The sequence below is a fragment of the Notolepis coatsorum genome (genome assembly GCF_963971535.1).
Source record: "Notolepis coatsorum genome assembly, chromosome: 12".
NCBI lineage: Eukaryota > Metazoa > Chordata > Actinopteri > Aulopiformes > Paralepididae > Notolepis > Notolepis coatsorum.
The window spans coordinates 41,723,633-41,750,178 of record NC_140176.1 but is presented as its reverse complement, the minus strand read 5'-3'; the positions used below and the strand labels follow the sequence as shown (position 1 = coordinate 41,750,178).

The 26,546-nt window shown below is 45.2% G+C and overlaps 1 protein-coding gene across 1 annotated transcript in view; it reads right to left on the bottom strand.

Annotated features, from left to right (window-relative positions):
• Nucleotides 1–2,984: 2,984 nt before the first annotated feature.
• Nucleotides 2,985–26,546, bottom strand: part of relch (RAB11 binding and LisH domain, coiled-coil and HEAT repeat containing) — a 131,862-nt gene continuing 108,300 nt past the window's right edge. Inside the window, 3 exon segments of the mRNA XM_084326456.1 lie at nucleotides 2,985–4,503; nucleotides 19,725–19,795; nucleotides 22,799–22,887. Of these exon segments, the coding sequence (XP_084182582.1) occupies nucleotides 4,383–4,503; nucleotides 19,725–19,795; nucleotides 22,799–22,887 (281 nt within the window). The 3' untranslated portion in view covers nucleotides 2,985–4,382.

Here is a 26,546-nt window from a genome sequence, read left to right as displayed (position 1 = left end):
CTTAAAGATAATCATAAACCACTAAATTGGTGCCCATACTGACAGGTGGGTCTGGTGAGTGACCCATATAGATTTATTTTCACTCTAGGGCCACTTCAGGCTAAGGTTTTTCTTAAACATGTTTTTGTTTAGTATTGTGGGATTTTGGGTGAAGGGCGGACTAGCAAAGTAAGATTTTCATTGTATGGCAAACTGTCTGTTTATCTGTGCACATGACAATAAACAATCTTGAATCTTGCTTAAAAAAAGTGGTATTTTGTGTTGCTAAAAGTATATATATATATATTTCCTTAAAACAATTTTTTTTCTTTTTTTTTGTCAGACAATTTTTGTTCTGTCTCCTGATTGGATAAAGTAAGAACGGGATACCAGATAATCTATTTTCTGTTCACTGCAGAGCAGAGGGACTGGGAGACCCATGTTACTGACCAAACTCATTAATGGCTGTCGGATAATGTGGAGCTATTATTCTAACGCATAGACCACTTATATATATATATAAGTGGTCTATGCGTTAGAATAATAGCTCCACATTATCCGACAGCCATTAATGAGTTTGGTCGGTAACATGGGTCTCCCAGTCCCTCTGCTCTGCAGTGAACAGAAAATAGATTATCTGGTATCCCGTTCTTACTTTATCCAATCAGGAGACAGAACAAAAATTGTCTGACAAAAAAAAAAGAAAAAAAATTGTTTTAAGGAAATATGAGCTTGAAACAAGTAAAATAATCTGCCAGTGCAGTAAGCTAATTTGTCTTGGCAAGACTGCATGAAATAAATGAAAAATATCTAGGGTTCTCTCTCCTGATTAGATAAAGTGGGAACGGGATACCAGAACATGTATTTTCTGTTTACTGCAGAGCGGAGGGACTGGGAGACCCATGTTACTGACCAAATACTCTATATCAGTGATGGCTGTTGGAATGTAGAGCTATTTAACACTTATTTTAACAAAAAATAAATACAATTTACAGCACCTTTAATGTGACACCTGTTTCCCCTAAAACTAAACTGCATTTGTTTTTTGCATCATACAGCAGAGAGATAATTTGTCTGCAAGGCTGTAGTTTAAAATAAAATAGCACCTCCCCTCATGGACATTCTTTAGTTAGCTCCACAAGACATGGCCCTATGATAGAAACGTGGCTATTGAACCAACACGAAAAAGCAGTCAATATTCTGCTTCAGGTAAGACCAATGGTTTAGACAAACTGGCTTTCGAGCTCCCTCAACTACCACGGTTGATGTGCCCTTGAGCAAGGCATTCTCCAAATGGCTGCGGCATCCTGCATTAGCGAATAATGGGTCAAGTTTGTCCCATCACTGTTAGTAGTACTGTATAGGTCCAACTTCTGGTACCATAGACGTCTACTTGGATTTCAGACGTTGGTTCAGCATCTCATTGTAGATCTGCTTTATTCTTTTATCTATTTGGGGAAAGTAGTTGGGAATGTCCCGACTGCTGGACTTTGGTACACTGTACTGGCCAGACAACAGAACATTAAAGGCCTTTGAACTTCTAGGGCAGCAGCAACAAAGGGAATGTGTGTCTTTATTTGCCAAGGTGTCTTAGTTTTACTGCCGGCAACACCTGCTGGCACTTTGAGCCATGAACTGCAGCTAAATGATGTTTTACACACGTACACTAACACACAAGTCCATGTTGTTCATTCACAAAAACACACACACATCTCTCACATGTCTCTCTCTCACTCACATGTCTCTCTTTCACACTCATTTCTCTCACTAGTCTCTCTCCCTCACACATAATAATACATCAGATTTATATAGTGCTTTTCCAAATGCTCAGACGCTTGGCTTCACATGTCTCTCGTCTCACACACATACCTCTCTCACTCCCCTCACACATGTCTCTATCTCACTCACACACATCTCTCTCTCTCACTCACATCTCTCTCTCTCACACATACATGTCTCTATCTCACTCACATCTCTCGCTCTCATACACATACATCTCTCTCTCTCTCACACATACATGTCTCTATCTCACTCACATCTCTCTCTCTCTCACACATACATGTCTCTATCTCACTCACACTCGTCTCCATCTCACTCACACATCTTTCTCTCACACATACATGTCTCCATCTCACTCACACATGTCACCATCTCACTGACACACATGTCTCTCTCACTCACACGTCTCTATCTCACTCACACACACGTCTATCTCACTCACTCACACATGGCTCTATCTCACTCATCTCTCTATTTCACTCACATCTCTCTCACACGTCACCATCTCACTCACACACACGTCTCTATCTCACTCACACGTCTCTATCTCACACACACGTCTCTATCTCACTCACACGTCTCTATCTCACTCACATGTCTCTATCTCTCACATGTCACCATCTCACTCACACACACGTCTCTCTCACTCACACATGTCTCCATCTCACTCACATCTCTCACTCACACGTCTCTCTCACTCACACATCTCTCTCTCTCACATGTCTCTATCTCACTCACACACGTCTCTCACTCACACGTCTCACTCACTCACTCACACATGTCTCTATCTCACTCACACATCTCACTCACACTTGTCTATCTCACTCACACATCTCTCTCTCTCACTCACACGTCTCCATCTCACTCACACACGTCTCTCTCACTCACACGTCTCTCACTCACTCACACATGTCTATCTCACTCACACACACGTCTCTCTCACACGTCTCTCACTCACTCACACATGTCTATCTCACTCACACGTCTCTCTCACTCACACATGTCTCTCACTCACTCACACGTCTCACTCACTCACACATGTCTCTATCTCACTCACACTTGTCTCTATCTCACTCGTCTCTATCTCACTCATCTCTATTTCACTCACACATCTCTCTCTCACACACGTCTCTCTCACTCACACATGTCTCTCACTCACTCACTCATCTCTCTCTCTCTCTCTCAATAACAGCCGCTGAGGAGTAAACGTAAGTACACAATTTATCTTCATTGTTTTATTACGCCATGACACCAATTTCAAATATACATAATATGGGTACCATCCTCTTCAGTTCAGTGTATCATACAGTTATTTACCGTTTATTAGAGCATATCCAAAAAAAAGAAAAGAAACAAAAAAAGAAAAGAAAAAAGAATTAGAACACCCACTTTAGAAAATGGGGGACAATTTTCAGAGACACTGCAACAAAGACAGGGAGGAGACGCAACAGATCGGGAGGGAATCATTACCAATGTTCTTCTCTTCAACTTCACATTGCCAAAAAAACTAAAAAACAAACAAACAGGCAAACAAACAAACAAATAAACAAATGCAGGTAGTGATAATGTTCCTTATATGCATGAGACTCTCACATAAAAACAGAACTGAATAATAAAGTGAAGTGCAAATTTCTTTGGAGGTTGGAATAAAGTATGTTTTTTTTCTTCTTTTTTCTTTATTAAGACATAAATAAGTTATAAAATAGAAGCTATCAAAACAAAGACCAGAGACAGACTTTGATGGAAATAAAGGCAAGACGATATTTTTCAACTTCAAGTAGGCGATTCCTCTGTACGGAGCTGTGAGGACATACTGGGAGCCATACTCCACGCGCTTTCCACCATTTTGGACCCCGAACGCTCCGCGCAACTCCATTGCAACTACAATGCAACTGTCACAGAGCCTTAAAGTTTAGACCCAAAATGGTGGACCGTTTTAAAACTCTAAATGAAATCCAGCAGGCCAAACAAAGAGCCACGTTGCCTAGAAACACATGAAGCGCTTCTGAAAAAAAATAAAAGAGGTTCAGGCTGAAATGAACTTCAACACAAACACCTTTTTTTCTTTTCAGAATTACACTTGTTTGTCTAGAAAAGCAAGTATCATGTTATCTCTATGGGTGCATCTCAATACTATTCAGCCTCTTCTCTCTCCCTCGCTCTTCTCTCCTCTCCCTCGCTCGAAATGACGGTTAACAACAGTGGCACGTTAAAAAACAAACCTGTCTACATTGTCGCTCTCACCTATCCTTGACTAACATTGACAATCAGGAGATGAGGAGAGGAGACGAGCAGAGGAGGCGACCTCAGCTTGAACTGTAAAGAAAACGCATCGGTTCAATTCATAATCCCAACTAATCCAGCTGCTTCAGTCAAGTCAAATTAGAAATTTCAGTGAAGCTTCAATTCTTGACTTATATATATATATATATATATATATATATATATATATATACAACCAACGCAGCTGCATTCCTCATGATTTCAAGTTGAACTGACTGATTGATTTTCTACAGCGTATGGAGATGCTCCCCTCCAGCTGTGGCCCTCTCTCTCGGGGCGGGGCCCCCAGGGGGAGCGGGAGGCTAGTGGGATACAGGTGCAGTGGGCGGTCGGCGTGACGATCACTTCTTCCTCTGAAAGACGTTGGCCAGCATGGCGCCGGAGGTGGTCAGCTGACCCATCTTGCTCAGGAACTTGGTCTTGGCGTCCTCCCCCACCAGGCTGGACGCGATGGACACCGAGCTGCAAGGAGGGAGCGGGGGACACGACAGGACAGGTTAACAGGAGAGCGAGGCGTACGGGCGAGAGTGAAGGTATGTTGTAGTATCTGATTTTGTACCGTCTATTTAAAAGGAAAGATTCAGTGCTTGGATCTGACTGAGACGGACCTATACAATAGACATTATATATACCGTATATATATAAAATACCCCACACCAACTCTGCGTTGCAGAAGCTAACCGAACAAAAACAACAACAAACAACAAAACTGTTATGAGTGACATTTTACTTCTCAGTATCCGTTTTATCGTGTGACAAAGTTTCAGAGTTCAATCTTGCTCTGTTGTAGAGAAAAAGGGTATAAAGAATTGCAGTAACTACAAAAACACTGGATAGTCTTTAAAGCCATTTTTCTCAGTTTCACATGTTACTGCGCAGTTGCTGCGGTTAGCTTCCGCAGGGCAGCACTGTCAAACACATTGCATTCATCTCGTTTCTTTTGTGTGTTTCCTTTTAGCCTTTATCTCAGTAAGTAACCGTAGTGGGGAAGCTGTTGGCTCTGTTTGCCAGTAAACGGTCCTCCTGGTCTTTTTTACAGTCCCAACGGTTGATCCACTTCCTCTTTTTGAAAGCTGGGACCCGCAGAGGCTCAGACCACCAGAGGCTGCGCAGCCGAGCCGGCCACGACAAACACAAACACGGCAGAGTCAACTCTAAAAGGGGGGAGGATTCTTGGGAGGGAGGGAGGGAGGGAGGGAGGGAGGGAGGGAAGGAGGGAGGGAGGGAGAGAGATAGTAGAGGAATTTCAGGGACAAGATGTGTCTAAACTGGGACAGTCGCGCGTTTGTTTGAATCACTGGGAAGGAGTCACAGTTCCAAGGATGGAACGACGACTGATCTCTGTCCAACCCCAGTCCTCCTCTCTTGATCCTCCAATCGCAACCGTTGACTTCCTCGGACAAACTTGGCTAATTTGATTTAATTTGTTGTTGAGAACAAAGCATAACAACACTACGCATTGTTGCCAGATCCTTTGTTCCACTCCGCTGTGGAACCTTTTCTAACTTGACAACATACACAAATAGGCCTCTTTGTATTTCCTGTTGAAATGTTTGCTCATACAGTTGCTGATAGGAAATAAACAGGAGCCCAAGACGTTCCCCTGGCAACAGAATAACAACAGAATACTTCTGAAAAAAGTCTATAGTGTAGTAGTTGATTTTCAACTTTTTTTTTAAAAAGTGTTGAAAAATTGTGTTTATAACAACATTCACATTACGTAGTCATATTTTAGAATCTCAACTTTTAGCACTGACTTAAAGGGGAACTCCAACATTTTGGGAAATTTGCTTATTTAACATCTTCCCTGGAGTTAGACAAGAAGATACATACCTTTTTTGTCTCTGTGCGTGCATTTTAGCTTTGGGAATAGACACTCTGTTAGCATAGCTTAGCTTCATCACTGGAAGTGAGGCAGGACAGTAGCCTTACAGTGCCTTACAGTGTATTGCAAGGTCTGACATTGACCAAATTTGATATGCATGACCTTGGTGGGCTCTAGGTCAACTCCTGAAAAGGGGGTCAATGTCAGACCTTGCAATCAAAAGTTAGGGGGCGCACTGAAATTATGGCAAGGGTTATTAGCCCCCTAACTTTTGATTGCAAAGTCTGACATTGACCCCCTTTTCAGGAGTTGACCTAGAGCCCACCAAGGTCATGCATATCAAGTTTGGTCAATGTCAGACCTTGCAATACACTGTAAGGCACTGTAAGGCTACTGTCCTGCCTCACTTCCAGTGATGAAGCTAAGCTATGCTAACGGAGCGTCTATTCCCAAAGCTAAAATGCACGCACAGAGACAAAAAAGGTATGTATCTTCTTGTCTAACTCCAGGGAAGATGTTAAATAAGCTAATTTCCCAAAATGTTGGAGTTCCCCTTTAATGTAGGCCCCCGTCAAAAAAATACCAAAGAAATGTGGCGCAGTGTGATTTGTGTGCACCCAGAATCCAGACTCTGGGCTTACTGTACCACCAGGCCTAGCGACCTGTCTGCATAAAGAACATTGTGTGCAGCTCACCTCAGCTGGAAACACAACATAGACCTGAAGCGCTGGACGCTCTGTCCTGTTGCCCCAACGTGTAACTGTTAGTAACACACCTTCTGCACCAGGTCTCTGTGACAAACACCTTCTGCACCAGGTCTCTGTGACAAACACACCTTCTGCACCAGGTCTCTGGAGACAAACACACCTTCTGCACCAGGACTCTGGAGACAAACACACCTTCTGCACCAGGTCTCTGTGACAAACACACCTTCTGCACCAGGTCTCTGGAGACAAACACACCTTCTGCACCAGGTCTCTGGAGACAAACACACCTTCTGCACCAGGTCTCTGTGACAAACACACCTTCTGCACCAGGTCTCTGGAGACAAACACACCTTCTGCACCAGGTCTCTGGAGACAAACACACCTTCTGCACCAGGTCTCTGGAGACAAACACACCTTCTGCACCAGGTCTCTGTAGACAAACACACCTTCTGCACCAGGTCTCTGTGACAAACACACCTTCTGCACCAGGTCTCTGGAGACAAACACACCTTCTGCACCAGGACTCTGGAGACAAACACACCTTCTGCACCAGGACTCTGGAGACAAACACACCTTCTGCACCAGGTCTCTGTGACAAACACACCTTCTGCACCAGGTCTCTGGAGACAAACACACCTTCTGCACCAGGACTCTGGAGACAAACACACCTTCTGCACCAGGTCTCTGTGACAAACACACCTTCTGCACCAGGTCTCTGTGACAAACACACCTTCTGCACCAGGTCTCTGGAGACAAACACACCTTCTGCACCAGGTCTCTGTGACAAACACACCTTCTGCACCAGGTCTCTGTGACAAACACACCTTCTGCACCAGGTCTCTGGAGACAAACACACCTTCTGCACCAGGTCTCTGTGACAAACACACCTTCTGCACCAGGTCTCTGGAGACAAACACACCTTCTGCACCAGGTCTCTGGAGACAAACACACCTTCTGCACCAGGTCTCTGTGACAAACACACCTTCTGCACCAGGTCTCTGGAGACAAACACACCTTCTGCACCAGGTCTCTGTGACAAACACACCTTCTGCACCAGATCTCTGGAGACAAACACACCTTCTGCACCAGGTCTCTGTGACAAACACACCTTCTGCACCAGGTCTCTGGAGACAAACACACCTTCTGCACCAGGTCTCTGTGACAAACACACCTTCTGCACCAGGTCTCTGTGACAAACACACCTTCTGCACCAGGTCTCTGGAGACAAACACACCTTCTGCACCAGGTCTCTGTGACAAACACACCTTCTGCACCAGGTCTCTGGAGACAAACACACCTTCTGCACCAGGTCTCTGTGACAAACACACCTTCTGCACCAGGTCTCTGGAGACAAACACACCTTCTGCACCAGGTCTCTGGAGACAAACACACCTTCTGCACCAGGACTCTGGAGACAAACACACCTTCTGCACCAGGTCTCTGTGACAAACACACCTTCTGCACCAGGTCTCTGTGACAAACACACCTTCTGCACCAGGACTCTGGAGACAAACACACCTTCTGCACCAGGTCTCTGGAGACAAACACACCTTCTGCACCAGGTCTCTGGAGACAAACACACCTTCTGCACCAGGTCTCTGGAGACAAACACACCTTCTGCACCAGGTCTCTGTGACAAACACACCTTCTGCACCAGGACTCTGGAGACAAACACACCTTCTGCACCAGGTCTCTGGAGACAAACACACCTTCTGCACCAGGACTCTGTGACAAACACACCTTCTGCACCAGGTCTCTGTGACAAACACAACTTCTGCACCAGGTCTCTGGAGACAAACACACCTTCTGCACCAGGTCTCTGTGACAAACACACCTTCTGCACCAGGTCTCTGTAACAAACACACCTTCTGCACCAGGACTCTGGAGACAAACACACCTTCTGCACCAGGTCTCTGGAGACAAACACACCTTCTGCACCAGGTCTCTGTGACAAACACACCTTCTGCACCAGGTCTCTGTGACAAACACACCTTCTGCACCAGGACTCTGTGACAAACACACCTTCTGCACCAGGACTCTGTGACAAACACACCTTCTGCACCAGGTCTCTGGAGACAAACACACCTTCTGCACCAGGTCTCTGGAGACAAACACACCTTCTGCACCAGGTCTCTGTGACAAACACACCTTCTGCACCAGGTCTCTGTGACAAACACACCTTCTGCACCAGGTCTCTGTGACAAACACACCTTCTGCACCAGGTCTCTGGAGACAAACACACCTTCTGCACCAGGTCTCTGTGACAAACACACCTTCTGCACCAGGACTCTGGAGACAAACACACCTTCTGCACCAGGTCTCTGGAGACAAACACACCTTCTGCACCAGGACTCTGTGACAAACACACCTTCTGCACCAGGTCTCTGTGACAAACACAACTTCTGCACCAGGTCTCTGGAGACAAACACACCTTCTGCACCAGGTCTCTGTGACAAACACACCTTCTGCACCAGGTCTCTGTGACAAACACACCTTCTGCACCAGGTCTCTGTGACAAACACACCTTCTGCACCAGGTCTCTGTGACAAACACAACTTCTGCACCAGGTCTCTGGAGACAAACACACCTCTGCACCAGGACTCTGGAGACAAACACACCTTCTGCACCAGGTCTCTGGAGACAAACACACCTTCTGCACCAGGACTCTGTGACAAACACACCTTCTGCACCAGGTCTCTGTGACAAACACAACTTCTGCACCAGGTCTCTGGAGACAAACACACCTCTGCACCAGGACTCTGGAGACAAACACACCTTCTGCACCAGGTCTCTGGAGACAAACACACCTTCTGCACCAGGTCTCTGTGACAAACACACCTTCTGCACCAGGTCTCTGTGACAAACACACCTTCTGCACCAGGACTCTGTGACAAACACACCTTCTGCACCAGGACTCTGTGACAAACACACCTTCTGCACCAGGTCTCTGGAGACAAACACACCTTCTGCACCAGGTCTCTGGAGACAAACGCACCTTCTGCACCAGGTCTCTGTGACAAACACACCTTCTGCACCAGGTCTCTGTGACAAACACACCTTCTGCACCAGGTCTCTGTGACAAACACACCTTCTGCACCAGGTCTCTGGAGACAAACACACCTTCTGCACCAGGTCTCTGTGACAAACACACCTTCTGCACCAGGTCTCTGGAGACAAACACACCTTCTGCACCAGGTCTCTGTGACAAACACACCTTCTGCACCAGGTCTCTGGAGACAAACACACCTTCTGCACCAGGACTCTGGAGACAAACACACCTTCTGCACCAGGACTCTGGAGACAAACACACCTTCTGCACCAGGTCTCTGGAGACAAACACACCTTCTGCACCAGGTCTCTGTGACAAACACACCTTCTGCACCAGGACTCTGGAGACAAACACACCTTGTGCACCAGGTCTCTGGAGACAAACACACCTTCTGCACCAGGTCTCTGTGACAAACACACCTTCTGCACCAGGTCTCTGGAGACAAACACACCTTCTGCACCAGGACTCTGTGACAAACACACCTTCTGCACCAGGTCTCTGGAGACAAACACACCTTCTGCACCAGGTCTCTGTGACAAACACACCTTCTGCACCAGGTCTCTGGAGACAAACACACCTTCTGCACCAGGACTCTGTGACAAACACACCTTCTGCACCAGGTCTCTGTGACAAACACACCTTCTGCACCAGGTCTCTGGAGACAAACACACCTCTGCACCAGGACTCTGGAGACAAACACACCTTCTGCACCAGGTCTCTGTGACAAACACACCTTCTGCACCAGGTCTCTGTGACAAACACACCTTCTGCACCAGGACTCTGTGACAAACACACCTTCTGCACCAGGACTCTGTGACAAACACACCTTCTGCACCAGGTCTCTGGAGACAAACACACCTTCTGCACCAGGTCTCTGGAGACAAACACACCTTCTGCACCAGGTCTCTGTGACAAACACACCTTCTGCACCAGGTCTCTGTGACAAACACACCTTCTGCACCAGGTCTCTGTGACAAACACACCTTCTGCACCAGGTCTCTGTAGACAAACACACATTCTGCACCAGGTCTCTGGAGACACACACCTTCTGCACCAGGACTCTGGAGACAAACACACCTTCTGCACCAGGTCTCTGGAGACAAACACACCGTCTGCACCAGGTCTCTGGAGACAAACACACCTCTGCACCAGGTCTCTGTGACAAACACACCTTCTGCACCAGGTCTCTGTGACAAACACACCTTCTGCACCAGGACTCTGTGACAAACACACCTTCTGCACCAGGTCTCTGGAGACAAACACACCTTCTGCACCAGGACTCTGGAGACAAACACACCTTCTGCACCAGGTCTCTGGAGACAAACACACCTTCTGCACCAGGACTCTGTGACAAACACACCTTCTGCACCAGGTCTCTGGAGACAAACACACCTTCTGCACCAGGTCTCTGTGACAAACACACCTTCTGCACCAGGACTCTGTGACAAACACACCTTCTGCACCAGGTCTCTGGAGACAAACACACCTTCTGCACCAGGTCTCTGGAGACAAACACACCTTCTGCACCAGGTCTCTGTGACAAACACACCTTCTGCACCAGGTCTCTGGAGACAAACACACCTTCTGCACCAGGTCTCTGGAGACAAACACACCTTCTGCACCAGGTCTCTGGAGACAAACACACCTTCTGCACCAGGTCTCTGGAGACAAACACACCTTCTGCACCAGGTCTCTGGAGACAAACACACCTTCTGCACCAGGTCTCTGGAGACAAACACACCTTCTGCACCAGGTCTCTGTGACAAACACACCTTCTGCACCAGGTCTCTGGAGACAAACACACCTTCTGCACCAGGTCTCTGGAGACAAACACACCTTCTGCACCAGGTCTCTGTGACAAACACACCTTCTGCACCAGGTCTCTGTGACAAACACACCTTCTGCACCAGGTCTCTGTGACAAACACACCTTCTGCACCAGGACTCTGGAGACAAACACACCTTCTGCACCAGGACTCTGGAGACAAACACACCTTCTGCACCAGGTCTCTGATTAAATAAATACAGGCCTCAGGATAGTGAGCTAGTGAAAGTCACCGTCACTGGGTTTATTAAAAACAAGAATGAACAGCTGTCTTGTTAAACATAGTAGTCACAACTACTGTACGTTTGGAGTTTTATGTTTTTTAATGAATCTGTTGTTTAACCTCTTAACTCTTTCTGCGCCAAAAACGTAATATCTCATGTTTCGCCGTCAACGCTTTGATCCCTAAACATTCGGCCGGAGCTCCCTGGGTCTCCCTGGCACATCTGCCTACGTTGGAATTGCAATGACAATCAAATATTGCCAGGTGGCAGTATCGCCTACCTTTTGAACTGGGATCGTTTAGTGTGGGGAGTGTCTGTCCTGATTCCTGTCTGTCCTGATTCCTGTCTGTCCTGATTCCCTCTGAGGGGGAGGAGTTCTTGCAGAGCAATCGCTCTGAGATTTTCTCGCCTCTCAAACCTATCGTTTCCCGTATACACGATTATACACATATACAAGAGTAATCACGATCGCGATGGGATCACTGGGATTATTCTTTTTGGAGACCTTCTGGCTAAGGTAAGGTCTATTCTATGTCTATTTTACTGCACCTAAAATATGTTTTTGTACCGATCACAGTGTCGTATTTTACCGGACCTAAAACATGCTTTTGGTAACAATCGCAGTTTCGGGGTAAGATGAGTAAAGATGGGAAAAGAGCGTGACGGTCAATGAGTTAAGCCCGACGGGTCCGGTACCGGACCCAAAATGACATCACATCATAAACCCATGTCTACAGACTGTATGGATTAATGTTGCGGTTTTTTCCAAATGTAGCCAAGAGTAAAGACCCTAATCCTGTCAAAACAGCAATCAGTGTATATTTTCAGCAATACGTTTGTTTACCAATAGGAGTGTTATTAACCTCTTAAGCCCAACAGGTCTGGTACCGGTCCCAAAATGACATCACGTCATAAATCAATCTGTCTAGACTGTATGACATAATGTTACATTTTTTGAGTGTCCAATGCTGCACTGCATTATACACATCAGGTAAGTTCGCTAACATAATTTCCATCTATTGTGAAACACTAATAATCAGGGGTGCAGTGGTCATGCCACACGCCATCCCAGCACTTTTCTGAGCAGAAGTACGCACACGGATGTGCATGTGCGTGCACGCAAAAATGAAACGTTATTTCATCTGATGCAGATCGCATGCACAAACATTGAAGTTGACATTCCTTCTATTGTGCGCCAACAGGAGAGACCACAAGTGTCTCATTAAAGACAGAACCATTATTGACCCACTGTGGGGGAGGGTGAATGTCATGCCAGTTTGATAAAGGGTCAATGGGAGGCATGTAGAATTGCACAAAAAGGAATTCATTATTCTGATGAGTATTCCACTTGGCTACCGGTACTCGTTTACTTTTGTAGTTTTCAGATAACACTGAAATGCATGTTATGGATATGAAGCACTCAGGAATGTTTTGTTTAGTAGCAGGTTAAAGTTTATACATTTAACAAAATCATTTATTATTGCACTTTTGATTTAATGTTGTAGTGAAATGCAGCAGGAATGCTGCTTTGTGTTTGTTGAGCAGTGGGCTTTAAGTTCATACATTTATTTTAATAGAAGCCTTAATTATAATTTGTCATTTTTGTATATATTTGGGTTACACAGCAATACTTTCAAATTCAGCTGTATTTATAAATTCATAAAGTTGAAATTAAGCATTACTAAATGCGTTTGAAATGGAATAAAAACAAAGCTACAACAAATTATAATAGTTTATATGCCTTATTTATCACATCTGTGACTATTATGGACTATTTGAGTGATGGGGTACTACTGGCGGGACTGCCGATAAACAATGCGGCCCCCCAGATTGAGTGTGGAAATTTAGTGGCTCTCACCATATATAAAGTTGTCCACCCCTGGGTTAAAGTGTTATTAACTTCTTCCGCCTGTGCGGTCCACCGGTTATTAGTGCGATTTTAGTATTCGTTTTTGTGTTGTTTTGACCGCGAAAGTCGGTCATTTTGAAAAAGCGACCGTCTGTAATTGTAGTAATTTTGACGCCATTTTGAAAAGAACATCCAGAGCTTTCAATGAGCGTTGGAATAAAAATCATAATTTATAGTCTCCTTTGTTTCATCACAATTTACTCAAGCCTAGTAACAGACACTATTTCTGACACTGGGAATACATTCCCTGAGATCCATAGATGTCCCTATACCAAGAACATGCTTTGGAGAAATCTTCCATTTACTTGGGTATGAACTTTTAGACGGATTTTCAGAAAATAGGGCTAGGGCCCTATGACGGCAGCCAACTAGTATGCGTGCTGGAGGGGGGGGGGCCTAAGACTGTTTCATCACCAAAGTCCTATCCCCCAGTCCATGCCCCCTCCCTCTGGACAATCTTTTCCGCCCTCTCTCCCGCCACCTGGCGCGACGACACTTTGTTTCAGACACTTTGTTGTTGTTGCAGCCGACTATCGCATATGGCGTCTCAGGCATTCTGTAGATGACATGTGTCAACAAATGTACATGTCTGTGTGAATTTATGTTGTGCCGTTGTTACTGTAAAAATGTAATGATTGTGATATGTTGTTATTAATGAGACAATGAGCTGTATGTGTGTGTCACTGGAATTTCCCCAAGGGGATTAATAAAGGAATATCTTATCTTATCTTATCTTAGGGCTTAACAGGATAAATTCAGACATCTTCTGGAATCTACATACGCTAAAAACAACTGCTCTCACTGTGGCTGTGGAAAACCAGAGTTATGTCAATAACACCAGCAAGGCCACAAAAGTTCCTAATACGTCTGACAGAACGCTGACAGAACTATTGTACGCATCACGTGATAAATCCCATGCGGTTGGAAGCTGAGATATGTTGCCCTGGCGACGACAACTCCTCGCTTTGGGAAGGCAAAAATGGAATCGCAGCTAATTCCACACCCCTGTCGTAAACGAGTTCCACATCCCTCGAACGTTCGGTCGCAACATGCCGCGCTTTAATGGAAAAAAAAGCTCCCGAGTTATCAATCAACTCCGCCAAGAGAAGGAGTCGAAAAACCAAAAATGAGAGAGAGGCTGAAAATCACTGGGCAGGAGCGAACAGTCTAACCTTAAGAGTCCCTAACATGTGGGGAACACACACAGAAACATGCCTGTCACGCGACACACACACACACGCGCACACACACACACAAACTGACACAGATGTACACTTCGCATTTTAACGAGCCAGCAGCGACACATGTTCGCAAGATGGGGCAACATCTTCTAAAAGACACCCACATTATGGGCTGTGTGCCTGTGTCCCAACTCTTAATAACTTCACCAAAACCGCTTCTCCTCCTCTCTACTCCCCCCCCCCCCCCCCCCCCCCCCTCCCTCTTTCTCTCTGAAGATACCCACATAGTGGGTGCCGTCTCCAACCGTTTGAAACCTCACAAGTCTGTTCCATCCTCCGGGGGGAGTAAACACACACTGTATGGGCCACGTCCCAACACTGTTTATCGGCTCCCTTCCTCTGCGGGCCATTTTCACCTATTCCGGCCAAGACGCTGGGTGGAACGCTGACCTCAAACGCTGGGCGTTGTTACAACGGGTGGTCTGTGTTCTCATGTAAAACCTATGAAAAAGCATGGCGGCTTGCTCATAAACGGTCTCTAATAAAACACATTTTAGGCAACAAATAGGATATGCAATCGCTGTATCTCAATTCACATTTGATCTGCAACTCCTAGGTTGCAGATCAAGTTCAAGTTCACTTTTACGATAATGCGATCTGGAGAACACACTGCGCCGACCACCTTCCGACTTCGCGCTTCCATCACGCACCGCGCTGACCACCTCCCGACTTTCTCCCTCGCAGTGGTTAGCACTGTTGCCTCACAGCAGGAAGGAGTTTGACCAGCAGGGTGCCTCACTGCCTTTCTGTGTGGAGTTTGCATGTTTCTCCCCCCATGTCTGTGCGGGTTTCCTCCGGGTACTCTGGTGGTTTCCTCCCACACCAAAGACATACATGCTAGGTTTCCTGCCGTCGCCCTTGACAGAGGGACTGGCATTAGAACTGGTTACAACGGGAGGCGGTCTCCAGGGTGCCGCCCGATGTGTGGCTGCCCACTGCTCCTAAATAGTTAGGATGGGTCAAATGCAGAGGAGCGACTTCCCGGAGGGGCTTAATAAAGGTACAATTTAACATAACAGTTAAGTACACTGTGTTCCTTCATGGGCCGAATCCCAAAACTATTAATTATCATTCCCGTATTGTACTCCTTCATAAACCAACACAGACTCTTCTCAAATCGTCATTTTAAATACATTTCCGAGACATTATCGACCAAATTAAGTTTTATGTTCCACGACTGGAAAACTAGTGTTTACATTTCCAGGCACTCCTGGGCTCTCTGGGACACGGCAACAGTATGGGCCCAGTACCAACACTGACTGTGAGCCATGTCTCATTTCCTCCTCCTCCCAGAGGACTCCTGTAAGAACCAACATTATGGGCCCAGTACCAACACTGACTGTGAGCCATGTGTCCTTTCCTCCTCCTCCCAGAGGACTCCTGTAAGAACCACTGTATGGGCCCAGTACCAACACTGACTGTGAGCCATGTGTCCTTTCCTCCTCCTCCCAGAGGACTCCTGTAAGAACCAACATTATGGACCCAGTTCCAACACTGAGCCATGTCTCCTTTATGAACCAACATTATGGGCCCAGTTCCAACACTGACTGTGAGCCATGTCTCCTTTCCTCCTCCTCCCAGATGACTCCTGTAAGAACCAACATTATGGGCCCAGTACCAACACTGACTGTGAGCCATGTCTCCTTTCCTCCTCCTCCCAGATGACTCCTGTAAGAACCAACATTATGGGCCCAGTACCAACACTGACTGTGAGCCATGTGTCCTTTCCTCCTCCTCCCAGAGGACTCCTGTAAGAACCAACATTATGGACCCAGTTCCAACACTGAGCCATGTCTCCTTTATGAACCAACATTATGGACCCAGTTCCAACACTGAGCCATGTCTCCTTTATGAACCAACATTATGGGCCCAGTTCCAACACTGACTGTGAGCCATGTCTCCTTTCCTCCTCCTCCCAGAGGACTACTTTATGAAACATTATGGGCCCAGCCTCAACACTGTTGTCTTGGCCGCTTTCATTCCTTCTCCTCCTCCTCCTCCTCCTCCTGTCCACGTCCTCTCATTTCCTTCTGTCTGTCCTCCCCTTTCTCCTCTTTTATCTGCTGCTTCTCTCCCCTCCTTTACTCTCCCTGCTCATCCTCCCCCGCTCATCCCTCCTCCCTCCTCCCTGCTCCTGTGTGTCTGTTCTGGTCTCCCACACAAAAGGAACTACTTTTTGTCCATTTGTTATCCACGTCACTAGAGCAATGAAAGCCTGGTGTGTGTGTGTGTATTTACAGGCAGAGTGTGTGTGTGTGTATTTACAGGCAGAGTGTGTGTGTGTGTATTTACAGGCAGAGTGTGTGTGTGTGTGTATTTACAGGCAGAGTGTGTGTGTGTGTGTGTGTGTGTGTGTGTGTGTGTGTGTGTATTTACAGGCAGAGTGTGTGTGTGTGTGTATTTACAGGCAGAGTGTGTGTGTGTGTGTATTTACAGGCAGAGTGTGTGTGTGTGTGTGTGTGTATTTACAGGCAGAGTGTGTGTGTGTGTGTATTTACAGGCAGAGTGTGTGTGTGTATTTACAGGCAGAGTGTGTGTGTGTGTGTGTGTGTGTGTGTGTGTGTGTGTATTTACAGGCAGAGTGTGTGTGTGTGTGTGTATTTACAGGCAGAGTGTGTGTGTATTTACAGGCAGAGTGTGTGTGTGTGTGTCTGTGTATTTACAGGCAGAGTGTGTGTGTGTGTGTGTATTTACAGGCAGAGTGTGTGTGTATTTACAGGCAGAGTGTGTGTGTGTGTGTGTGTGTGTGTGTATTTACAGGCAGAGTGTGTGTGTGTGTATTTACAGGCAGAGTGTGTGTGTGTGTATTTACAGGCAGAGTGTGTGTGTGTGTGTATTTACAGGCAGAGTGTGTGTGTGTGTATTTACAGGCAGAGTGTGTGTATGTGTGTGTGTGTGTGTGTATGTATGTATGTATGTATGTATGTATGTATGTATGTATGTATGTATGTATGTATGTATGTATGTATGTATGTATGTATGTATGTATGTATGTATGTATGTATGTATGTATGCATGCATGCATGCATGCATGCATGTATGTATGTATGTATGTATGTATGTATGTATGTATGTATGTATGTATGTATGTATGTGTATTTACAGGCAGTAGGTGTGTATTTACATTTACATTTTGTCATTTAGCTGACGCTTTTATCAAAGTTTTATCCGAACTTTTATCCAAGTGTGTATTTACAGGCAGAGTGTGTGTGTGTGTATTTACAGGCAGAGTGTGTGTGTGTGTGTGTGTGTGTGTGTGTGTGTATGTATGTATGTATGTATGTATGTATGTATGTATGTATGTATGTATGTATGTATGTATGTATGTATGTATGTATGTATGCATGCATGCATGTATGTATGTATGTATGTATGTATGTATGTATGTATGTGTATTTACAGGCAGTAGGTGTGTATTTACATTTACATTTTGTCATTTAGCTGACGCTTTTATCAAAGTTTTATCCGAACTTTTATCCAAGTGTGTATTTACAGGCAGAGTGTGTGTGTGTGTATTTACAGGCAGAGTGTGTGTGTGTGTGTGTGTGTGTGTGTGTGTGTGTGTGTATGTATGTATGTATGTATGTATGTATGTATGTATGTATGTATGTATGTATGTATGTATGTATGTATGTATGTATGTATGTATGTATGCATGTATGTATGTATGTATGTGTATTTACAGGCAGTAGGTGTGTATTTACATTTACATTTTGTCATTTAGCTGACGCTTTTATCAAAGTTTTATCCGAACTTTTATCCAAGTGTGTATTTACAGGCAGAGTGTGTGTGTGTGTGTGTATTTACAGGCAGAGTGTGTGTGTGTGTGTGTGTGTGTGTGTGTGTGTGTGTGTATGTATGTATGTATGTATGTATGTATGTATGTATGCATGTATGCATGTATGTATGTATGTATGTGTATTTACAGGCAGTAGGTGTGTATTTACATTTACATTTTGTCATTTAGCTGACGCTTTTATCAAAGTTGTATCCGAACTTTTATCCAAGTTAGCAGGATATTTAAAAATTTTTTTATTTACAGGCAGAGTGTGTGTGTGTAAGTGTGTGTGTATTTACATGCAGAGTGCATGTATGTGTGTATCTACATGCAAAGTATGTGTGTATTTACAGTGTGTGTGTTTCCTTTTACATGCAGTGTGTATGTGTGAATTTACATGCAGTGTGTGTATACAGTATATTTACAATACATAGTGTGTGTGTATGCAGAGTGTGTGTATGCGTGTGTGTGTGTGTGTATGTGTGTATTTACATGCAGAGTGTGTGTGTATTTACATGCAGAATATGTGTATGTGTGTATTTACATGCAGTGTGTGTGTGTGTATTTACAGAGTGTGTGTATGTGTGTATTTACTAGGGCTGTCCCCGACTAAGGATTTGGATAGTCGACTATGATTGGCCAACATTTTATAAAAATAAAATAAAAAAAAGTATAATATATATATGTTTTTATCATTCCATTTGGGGTGTGGGGGGTGCTTAATGTCTGAAGGAGTCGACTGAAGGCTTCTTGTCCTCTGCAAAAGCATGCAATTGGTCCACTGATGGATACATCTTGATTTTTGTCTAGTGTGTTCATGATGGGTGAGTAGATGGGTGAAATCCTCTTTCAGTGCCTCTGTGCCTGTTTTCTTAGGCAGTTAGCCTCTGGTATGCGTGCCATTAGCGTTAGCCATGCTTCTATGCCTCTTTTCTTTTGGAAAGAATGATAAAAAAATAAAATAAAGAATTATTATAATATTTTCTTTTTCAACTAAGAGGTTGGCAGTCGACTACGGCTCCTTTCGACCGATTAGTCGACTATTCGACTAATAGGGGTCAGCGCTAGTATTTGCAGAGTGTGTGTATTTGCAGAGTGTGTGTATTTACAGAGTGTGTGTACTCACCCCTGTGCGTCTCCAATGCCTCTGTTCTCCACCTTGATCTCACACTCTTTGATCATAGAACTCAGGATCACCTGAAAAACCACAGGTGAAGGTTGTGGTGAGATATTGATATCATGACCATCATCATCATCATCATCATCATCATCATCGAGGAAGGCCTTTTGGTTGAAACATGGATGAACATAATGTGAAGCCAGATGTGGTCCTGTGTAGCTGAGTGGGTCGGTAGAGGATGACAGGGTTAGGGGTTCGATCCCCACTGCGGCCACAGTCATTTAGAATGTACCCACTCATAGTACGGTAACCCCTGGGACACACTGGAAGAGGAGGCAGACTGGCATGCGTCGACACTAGAGCAAACATACTGTACCAAGCTCAGAAAACAGCCTGTATTCTGGGGATGCTGGGAGTGAACCCCCCAGGATGTTTCTATGGAGTTTGTGTCCCACACGCAGAGAGAATAGCCTCCTACAGCACCTCTCCACAAGCCTCGCATCACAAACTGACTGGGCAGTGAAATCCCATGAGATAATCCAACTGATCTTCATCTTGTTGGACTGCAGGTGTCTTAAAAGGTGCTGTAAGTGGATTTTTCTTTGTTAAAATTAGTGGTCTACGTGTTAAAACTTAAAAGTAATAACGCTACATTCCCAAAGCCATCACTGATATAGTGTCTGGTCAGTAACATGGGTCTCCCAGTCCCTCCACTCTGCAGCAAAGAGAAAATACATTTCCTGGTATCCATTCCCACTTTATCAGGAGAGAGAAATGCAAATGAGTTTTAAGCAATTATGTGCTTGAAACAATAAACATTTTCTGCCAGTGCAGTAAGCTAAATCTCTAGATCTAGCTAGATCTCTTGAAATAAGTAAAAATATCTAGGGGTTTCTCTCCTGATTGGATAAAGTGGGATACCAGAAGATTTATTTTGTGTTTACTGCAGGGCGGAGGAAATGGGAGACCTATGTTACTGACCAAACACACTATATCAGTGATGGCTGTCAGAATGTAGAGCTATTTAACACTTATTTTAACAAAAGAAAATACCACTTACAGCAACAAACTGAAACATTTTTCATTTGACATTCTCAAATATTTCAGAAATAATTTTGTAGAGAACGTTTACTAAATTGCGTGTCATGATTCACAATATTAATAGATTCTGCCACAGATCCACTCTACGTGACCCATGCTCACTGTAGCCTTGCCGCCGCAGACACTGCTGACCACCGATTGGCTTGTGTGGCTGGTGATAATTTACCCCCAACGCGGTCCTCTGTGGGAGAGACATAACACAAGACGAGAGGGATAGGAAACAGGGAACCGGCTGATCTTTAGTTGCCGTGGGATGAGACTCATGTGAAAACTAATCACACATAGTCTGACACATAGATATGGCGCATGTGTGTTTTCTGACAAGAGAGAGAGAGAGATAACAAGTCTAATAGGGAGGGAGGGATGGGGGAGAGAGAGAGAGAGGGAGAGAGACATTGTCTTTATCTCATTATCTCAAGGCCTACTTTTGATCTCTAGATATTTTGTATCTCAAAGTTTGATACTTGCAAAACTCCCCCACCTGAATCTCAGGACTCGACTGGAGTTTGTCTATCTCTATATACAGGTACTGTCAATGTGGGAATATGTACATGAGATGATCATGTGTGTGTGTGTGCTGAAACTTAAAAAAAAAACATTAATCTTGCAATATGCATTAATGCACAAATGACCGGAACAGCATCACCAAGGAAAGCAGACCATCAGAGCATGACTAAGCAGCGGCAGCCCAAAGCCAGAAGAGATCTCGCAGCCCTAAGTGGGAGTCCAACAGTTAGGTGAACTGCTTGAAGTCGGAAATTAATTTAACTACATTTTACAGTAGCTTGCTGGTAGTTCACATTTAAATAGTGATTGTAGTTATTAAAGGAAAACTCCAACATTTTGGGAAATTTGCTTATTTGCCATCTACCCTGGAGTTAGACAAGAAGATGCATACCTTTTTCTTCTCTGTGCATGCAGTAGGAGTAGGAAGATGTTGGGAACTAGGCTAATGGAGGAACCTACTTCCAGTGACTGACGCTAAGCTAGGCTAACGGTGCGTGTCTTTCTACTCCTACTGCATGCACAGAGAAGAAAAAGGGTATGTATCTTCTTGTCTAACTCCAGGGTAGATGCCAAATAAGCTAATTTCCCAAAATGTTGGAGTTTTCCTTTAAGTTACGCTTTAGCTATTTTGAGGTGTACTTAATTACTGGAACTGCAAACTATTTGATGTCTATAAAAGGAAGGAACCAGAAGAGACGGCTCATCATGCATCATAAAGAAGAGATTCTACTCTGACAACTAAACCGACTGTCGTTCAGACCATCAGTTGTTATCATGTTGGTAAATGGTCTAAAAAGGTGCGAGTCCAACAGATTTGTTGATGGCTAACAGATTGTGCAAAGCTCACAGGAAGTTACAAACAGGAAGTTGACTTTGAAATGAACCCAGATATAGTTATTTGGTTTTGTTTCACTTCTGTTCAAACAAAGTTGAATGGTATATATTATACAGTCATGTGACTCACTGCATATAATATTGAATAATTTGGTATTACATTTCATATGTAGATTTGATCATTTCTTTTATAAAGTACTTAACCAAACCAATTTAACCACACTATATTTCTGTTGAGGGGTAGCTTTGCTGGAGTTAAACTTCTTCTAGTATGAAGTAATTGGTAGCTTGCAAAACTATGCTTTCAGAGTAGCCTGCAAAACACATATATATATATGTGTGTGTGTCTGTCTATGCCATTGATGTTTATATATAGGAGATGTGTATGTGTGTGTCTGTCTACACCGTAAGTGGGTGAATAAATAAGTGAGATCTCTTTTGTGTCAGAAAGTCCGACTGTCCGTGACGTGTGTGTCTGCTAATGTCATCAGTGTATGAGTATGTGGATAAAATCCCATTTGTGAGCGTGTGTGAATGTATGTGTGAGTGAGTCTACAGTCGATCCCATGTGTGTGTGTGTGTGTGTGTGCGTGTGCGTGTGTGTGTGTGTGTGTGAATGTACGTGTGTGTGTCCCTACCTCGTGCTCAGGAGACAGCTGCTCCATGTCTGCCCGAAGACACCTAAGGCCGGGCAGGAAGTGGTTGACCATCAGCTCCTCAGAAATGACTGCGCACAGGAAGTCAAGGACTTGGACAACCAACCACTGACAGAGTTCAACTGTACTGTTACTGGGAGGAATCAAGCATGAAAACCACGTGGGTTTTATTTTCAGCCGTTTGTCACCCGTCTGAAGTCCATGTCATGTAGTCTTGTCATGTCACAAACTTCCGTTTTTGTCAGGATTTTTAATAGGACTAGTTGTTAAAGATCCCTAAATATTCAGCACAACAATTGAATGAGGTTGGAGATATCCTCTTGGGTGGGGTGGAATTTGGCAATGATCACGTGGTGCCACCAGTACGACACATCTTCAGTTGTGTTCCCCGACCTCATTGGGTGCTTCGGCCATTTATCACAATACACCCTCTGCCGAGGTTGGCCCACCACAGGCTGATCAGGCCTGGGTGTGTGTCGCATGGTGGCACCACGTGTTCATTTAGCAGCCCATGATGCGTCTCTACGTTTTAGCCACAGCCAGTGACTGCTCCGTTCTGCTGCAGTGGCAAGTTCTTTGATTACCTTCCGTTGGGCCTGTCCTCTAATCCCTACTTCCTCCAGGAGCCTTGTGGTGGAACTGGCTACAAAGCCTCTGCAGCCCACCTCCACTGGCCACACCTTCACGTTCCAGCCCCGCCCCTCCGCTTCAGCTGCTAAGTTGGCATATCGCAGCCTCTTCCGTTCGAATGCCTCATCGCTGGCTTCCTCCCATGGGACCGTCAGCTCAACGATGAAGACACGCCGGCAAGATTTGGACCAGAGGACCAGGTCTGGGCGCAGGTTGGTCGCCGTAATTTCGGGTGGGAAGGTAAGCCTCTGGCTGAGGTCTACCCGCATTTCCCAATCCCGGGCTGCGTTCATGTCATGTAGTCTTGTCATGTCACAAACTTCCGTTTTTGTCAGAGGGAAGCGACAGCTATAATTGGAGGATCAAGAAAAGGCGGGTTTGAGATATAAAGTGCGATAATAGACAAGGTTGAAACCCCAACGACCAATGTCAAAGTTTACATGTAACATCTGACTAGACCAGTGGTTCTCAACCTTTTTCAACTATGATTATATTCTGTTTGTTATGGGTATCTATGAAATTCTCAGCCATTAATATTTCTATTTGGCTCAGTTTGTTGGGTCAATTAACAATAGGACCCAATACAATCTTCATTAGTATTAGTTTCTTTCCTGGATTCAGATTTTTACCATCAAGTGTGTATAAATGAAAGAAAAGTGTCTCTTTACAACTTATGCCTCACATTCACCCATTCACTCACCCATTCACTCACCCATTCACTCACCCATTCACTCACACATTCACTCACACATTCACCCATTCACTCACACATTCACCCATTCACTCACATATTCACCCACACATTCACCCATTCACTCACACATTCACCCCTTCAATCACATATTCACCCCTTCACTCACTGATTGGGGAGGTGACCATGCAAGGTGCCGACCTGCTCATCAGGCGCAATTAGGGGTTAAGTGTCTTTGCTCAAGGACACTTTGACACGGTACCAGGAGGAGCCGGAATCGAACTGGGAAACGTCAGATTACCAGACGACCACTCTACCTCCTGAACCACTGTCGCCCCTATCACCGCCAGTAAGGCTATACAAAGCAGCATGGCTGATATTATTTTTTTGATCCACTTTTTCTCCCATTTTTCTATATTTTCTCCCATCCCAATTTCTTATCATCCAATTCAACCCTCCCCTGTCACGAACGCTGTTTCTTGCCTCCCACAAGCCGGCTGCAATGTGGACTAAGTCATACATAGCACAAGTCCCCTCCGGTACTTGAGGTAACAGCAGTCGCATCTTTTCACCTGCGCAGCTCGATCTCTCAGTGGCGAGGAGTAACGCGTGGGAGGCTCACGCTGCCCCCGACACTTCCTGATTCTACTGCGCAGGCGCACCAACCGACCTGTAGGAGTCGCTGTCCACAACGCCCGATCCCCACCCATCAGTTTCCCACCCCCTAATACGGCCAATGTGTATTAGTATGGACGGCCAGCTAAACTGAAAGCAATGTGGAGCGCTGGGCTCGAACAGGCAAGCCCAGCGTCTCCGTCATTCGTGGCGAGCGCCTTGCCCACTACGCCACGTAGCCGCCTTGCATGGCTGATATTTTTAAGAATATGAATTTAGAATGTCATAAAGCTGTGTGCAGTGGGATGTATTAGCCACTGAGGGTGTGGGGGGGGGGGGCATGCTGACATCAGGTCTTTACCTCAAGAACAGCCTGAAGAAGGTTAAATCACAGCCTGACAAAGACCCACAGCTGTGTGTGAGTGAGAGAGAGAGAGAGAGAGAGAGAGAGAGAGAGAGAGAGAGAGAGAGAGAGAGAGAGAGAGAGAACGTGTGTGTGTGAAAGCACAGACCTCACACCAGCTACTGTATGTATGCGAGTGTGAGAGAGAGAGAGGAAGGAGAGAGAGAGAGAGAGAGAGAGAGAGAGAGAGAGAGAGAGAGAGAGAGAGAGAGAGAGAGAGAGAGAGAGAGAGAGAGAGAGAGCGAGCGTCTGGAGGCACAGGGGTCACTGAGGAAAAGGTTCAGGAGGTCATAGAGAAGTAACTCCACCCCATTCTGGGAACATACTTTCAATCACTCTCTTTTAGGAGAAAGAAAGGGAGGAAGAGGGAGAGAGAGAAAGAGATTTAGCGCCAGCAGCATTAATTTTTCCTCCATGTACCCCTCTCTCTCTCTCTCTCTCTCTCTCTCTCTCTCTCTCTCATCCTTTCCTCTGCTAACCAACCCTGTAATTACCTCTGGCCCCAAAATGAAGGCTCCATATTTTCCCTTTCTGCCTCCGCCAGCAGCACAGGCAAACATTGCCCACACACACACGCACGCAAGCATGCTCACACACATGTACGCACACACCACAAATTGAGAACTGTACCAGCTCTCTCGGTCACACACTTATCAAAAGTACTGTACAAGAGATACCAAAAATACTCTTGACATGTGTAGTGTACACAATGCCAGCACTGCCACACACACTAATGTCGACACATATATATACATTATATAATTGCTATGTATATTATACTATACATAGCTGCACATAAATATAGGCATGCACATATGCACACAAAGGGATAGGCATGCACATATGCACACAAAGGGGTACACACGCACGCACACACACACACACACACACACACACACACACACACACACACACACACACGGCAGCTGCTGGTCCTTTGGACACATGTCATTGTAGCTGGTGGTTGACTGTTATTCTAAAGATCCTGCTCTGACTCATCGTTACAGCAGCAGAAAAATAACCCTCTGGTGGAGACCGGCCAATCTCCAGATAGACTTCCAGTAAGGCCCTTGGAAAGACATCGTTACAGGACACATGCGTGAGATGGATTCCCGGGGTCAAAAGTCTGTCTCCAATCGGAGATGAACAAGTCCCACGAAGTTCAATTTGCCTTGAGCTAAATATATTTTATTATCATTTCCTTTAAAAAAAATGTATTCTATTTATTTTTGGGCTTTCTGTATTTTTCACCCATCCCAATTGAGTCGTTATGCAAATTCCCTTCCTGGCCGTTGCGCACATTGCCCCACTGTCGGCCTGGGGAGGGTGTAGAACTACCACATGCCTCCTCCGATACATGTGGAGTCGCCAGCCGCTTCTTTTCACCTGAC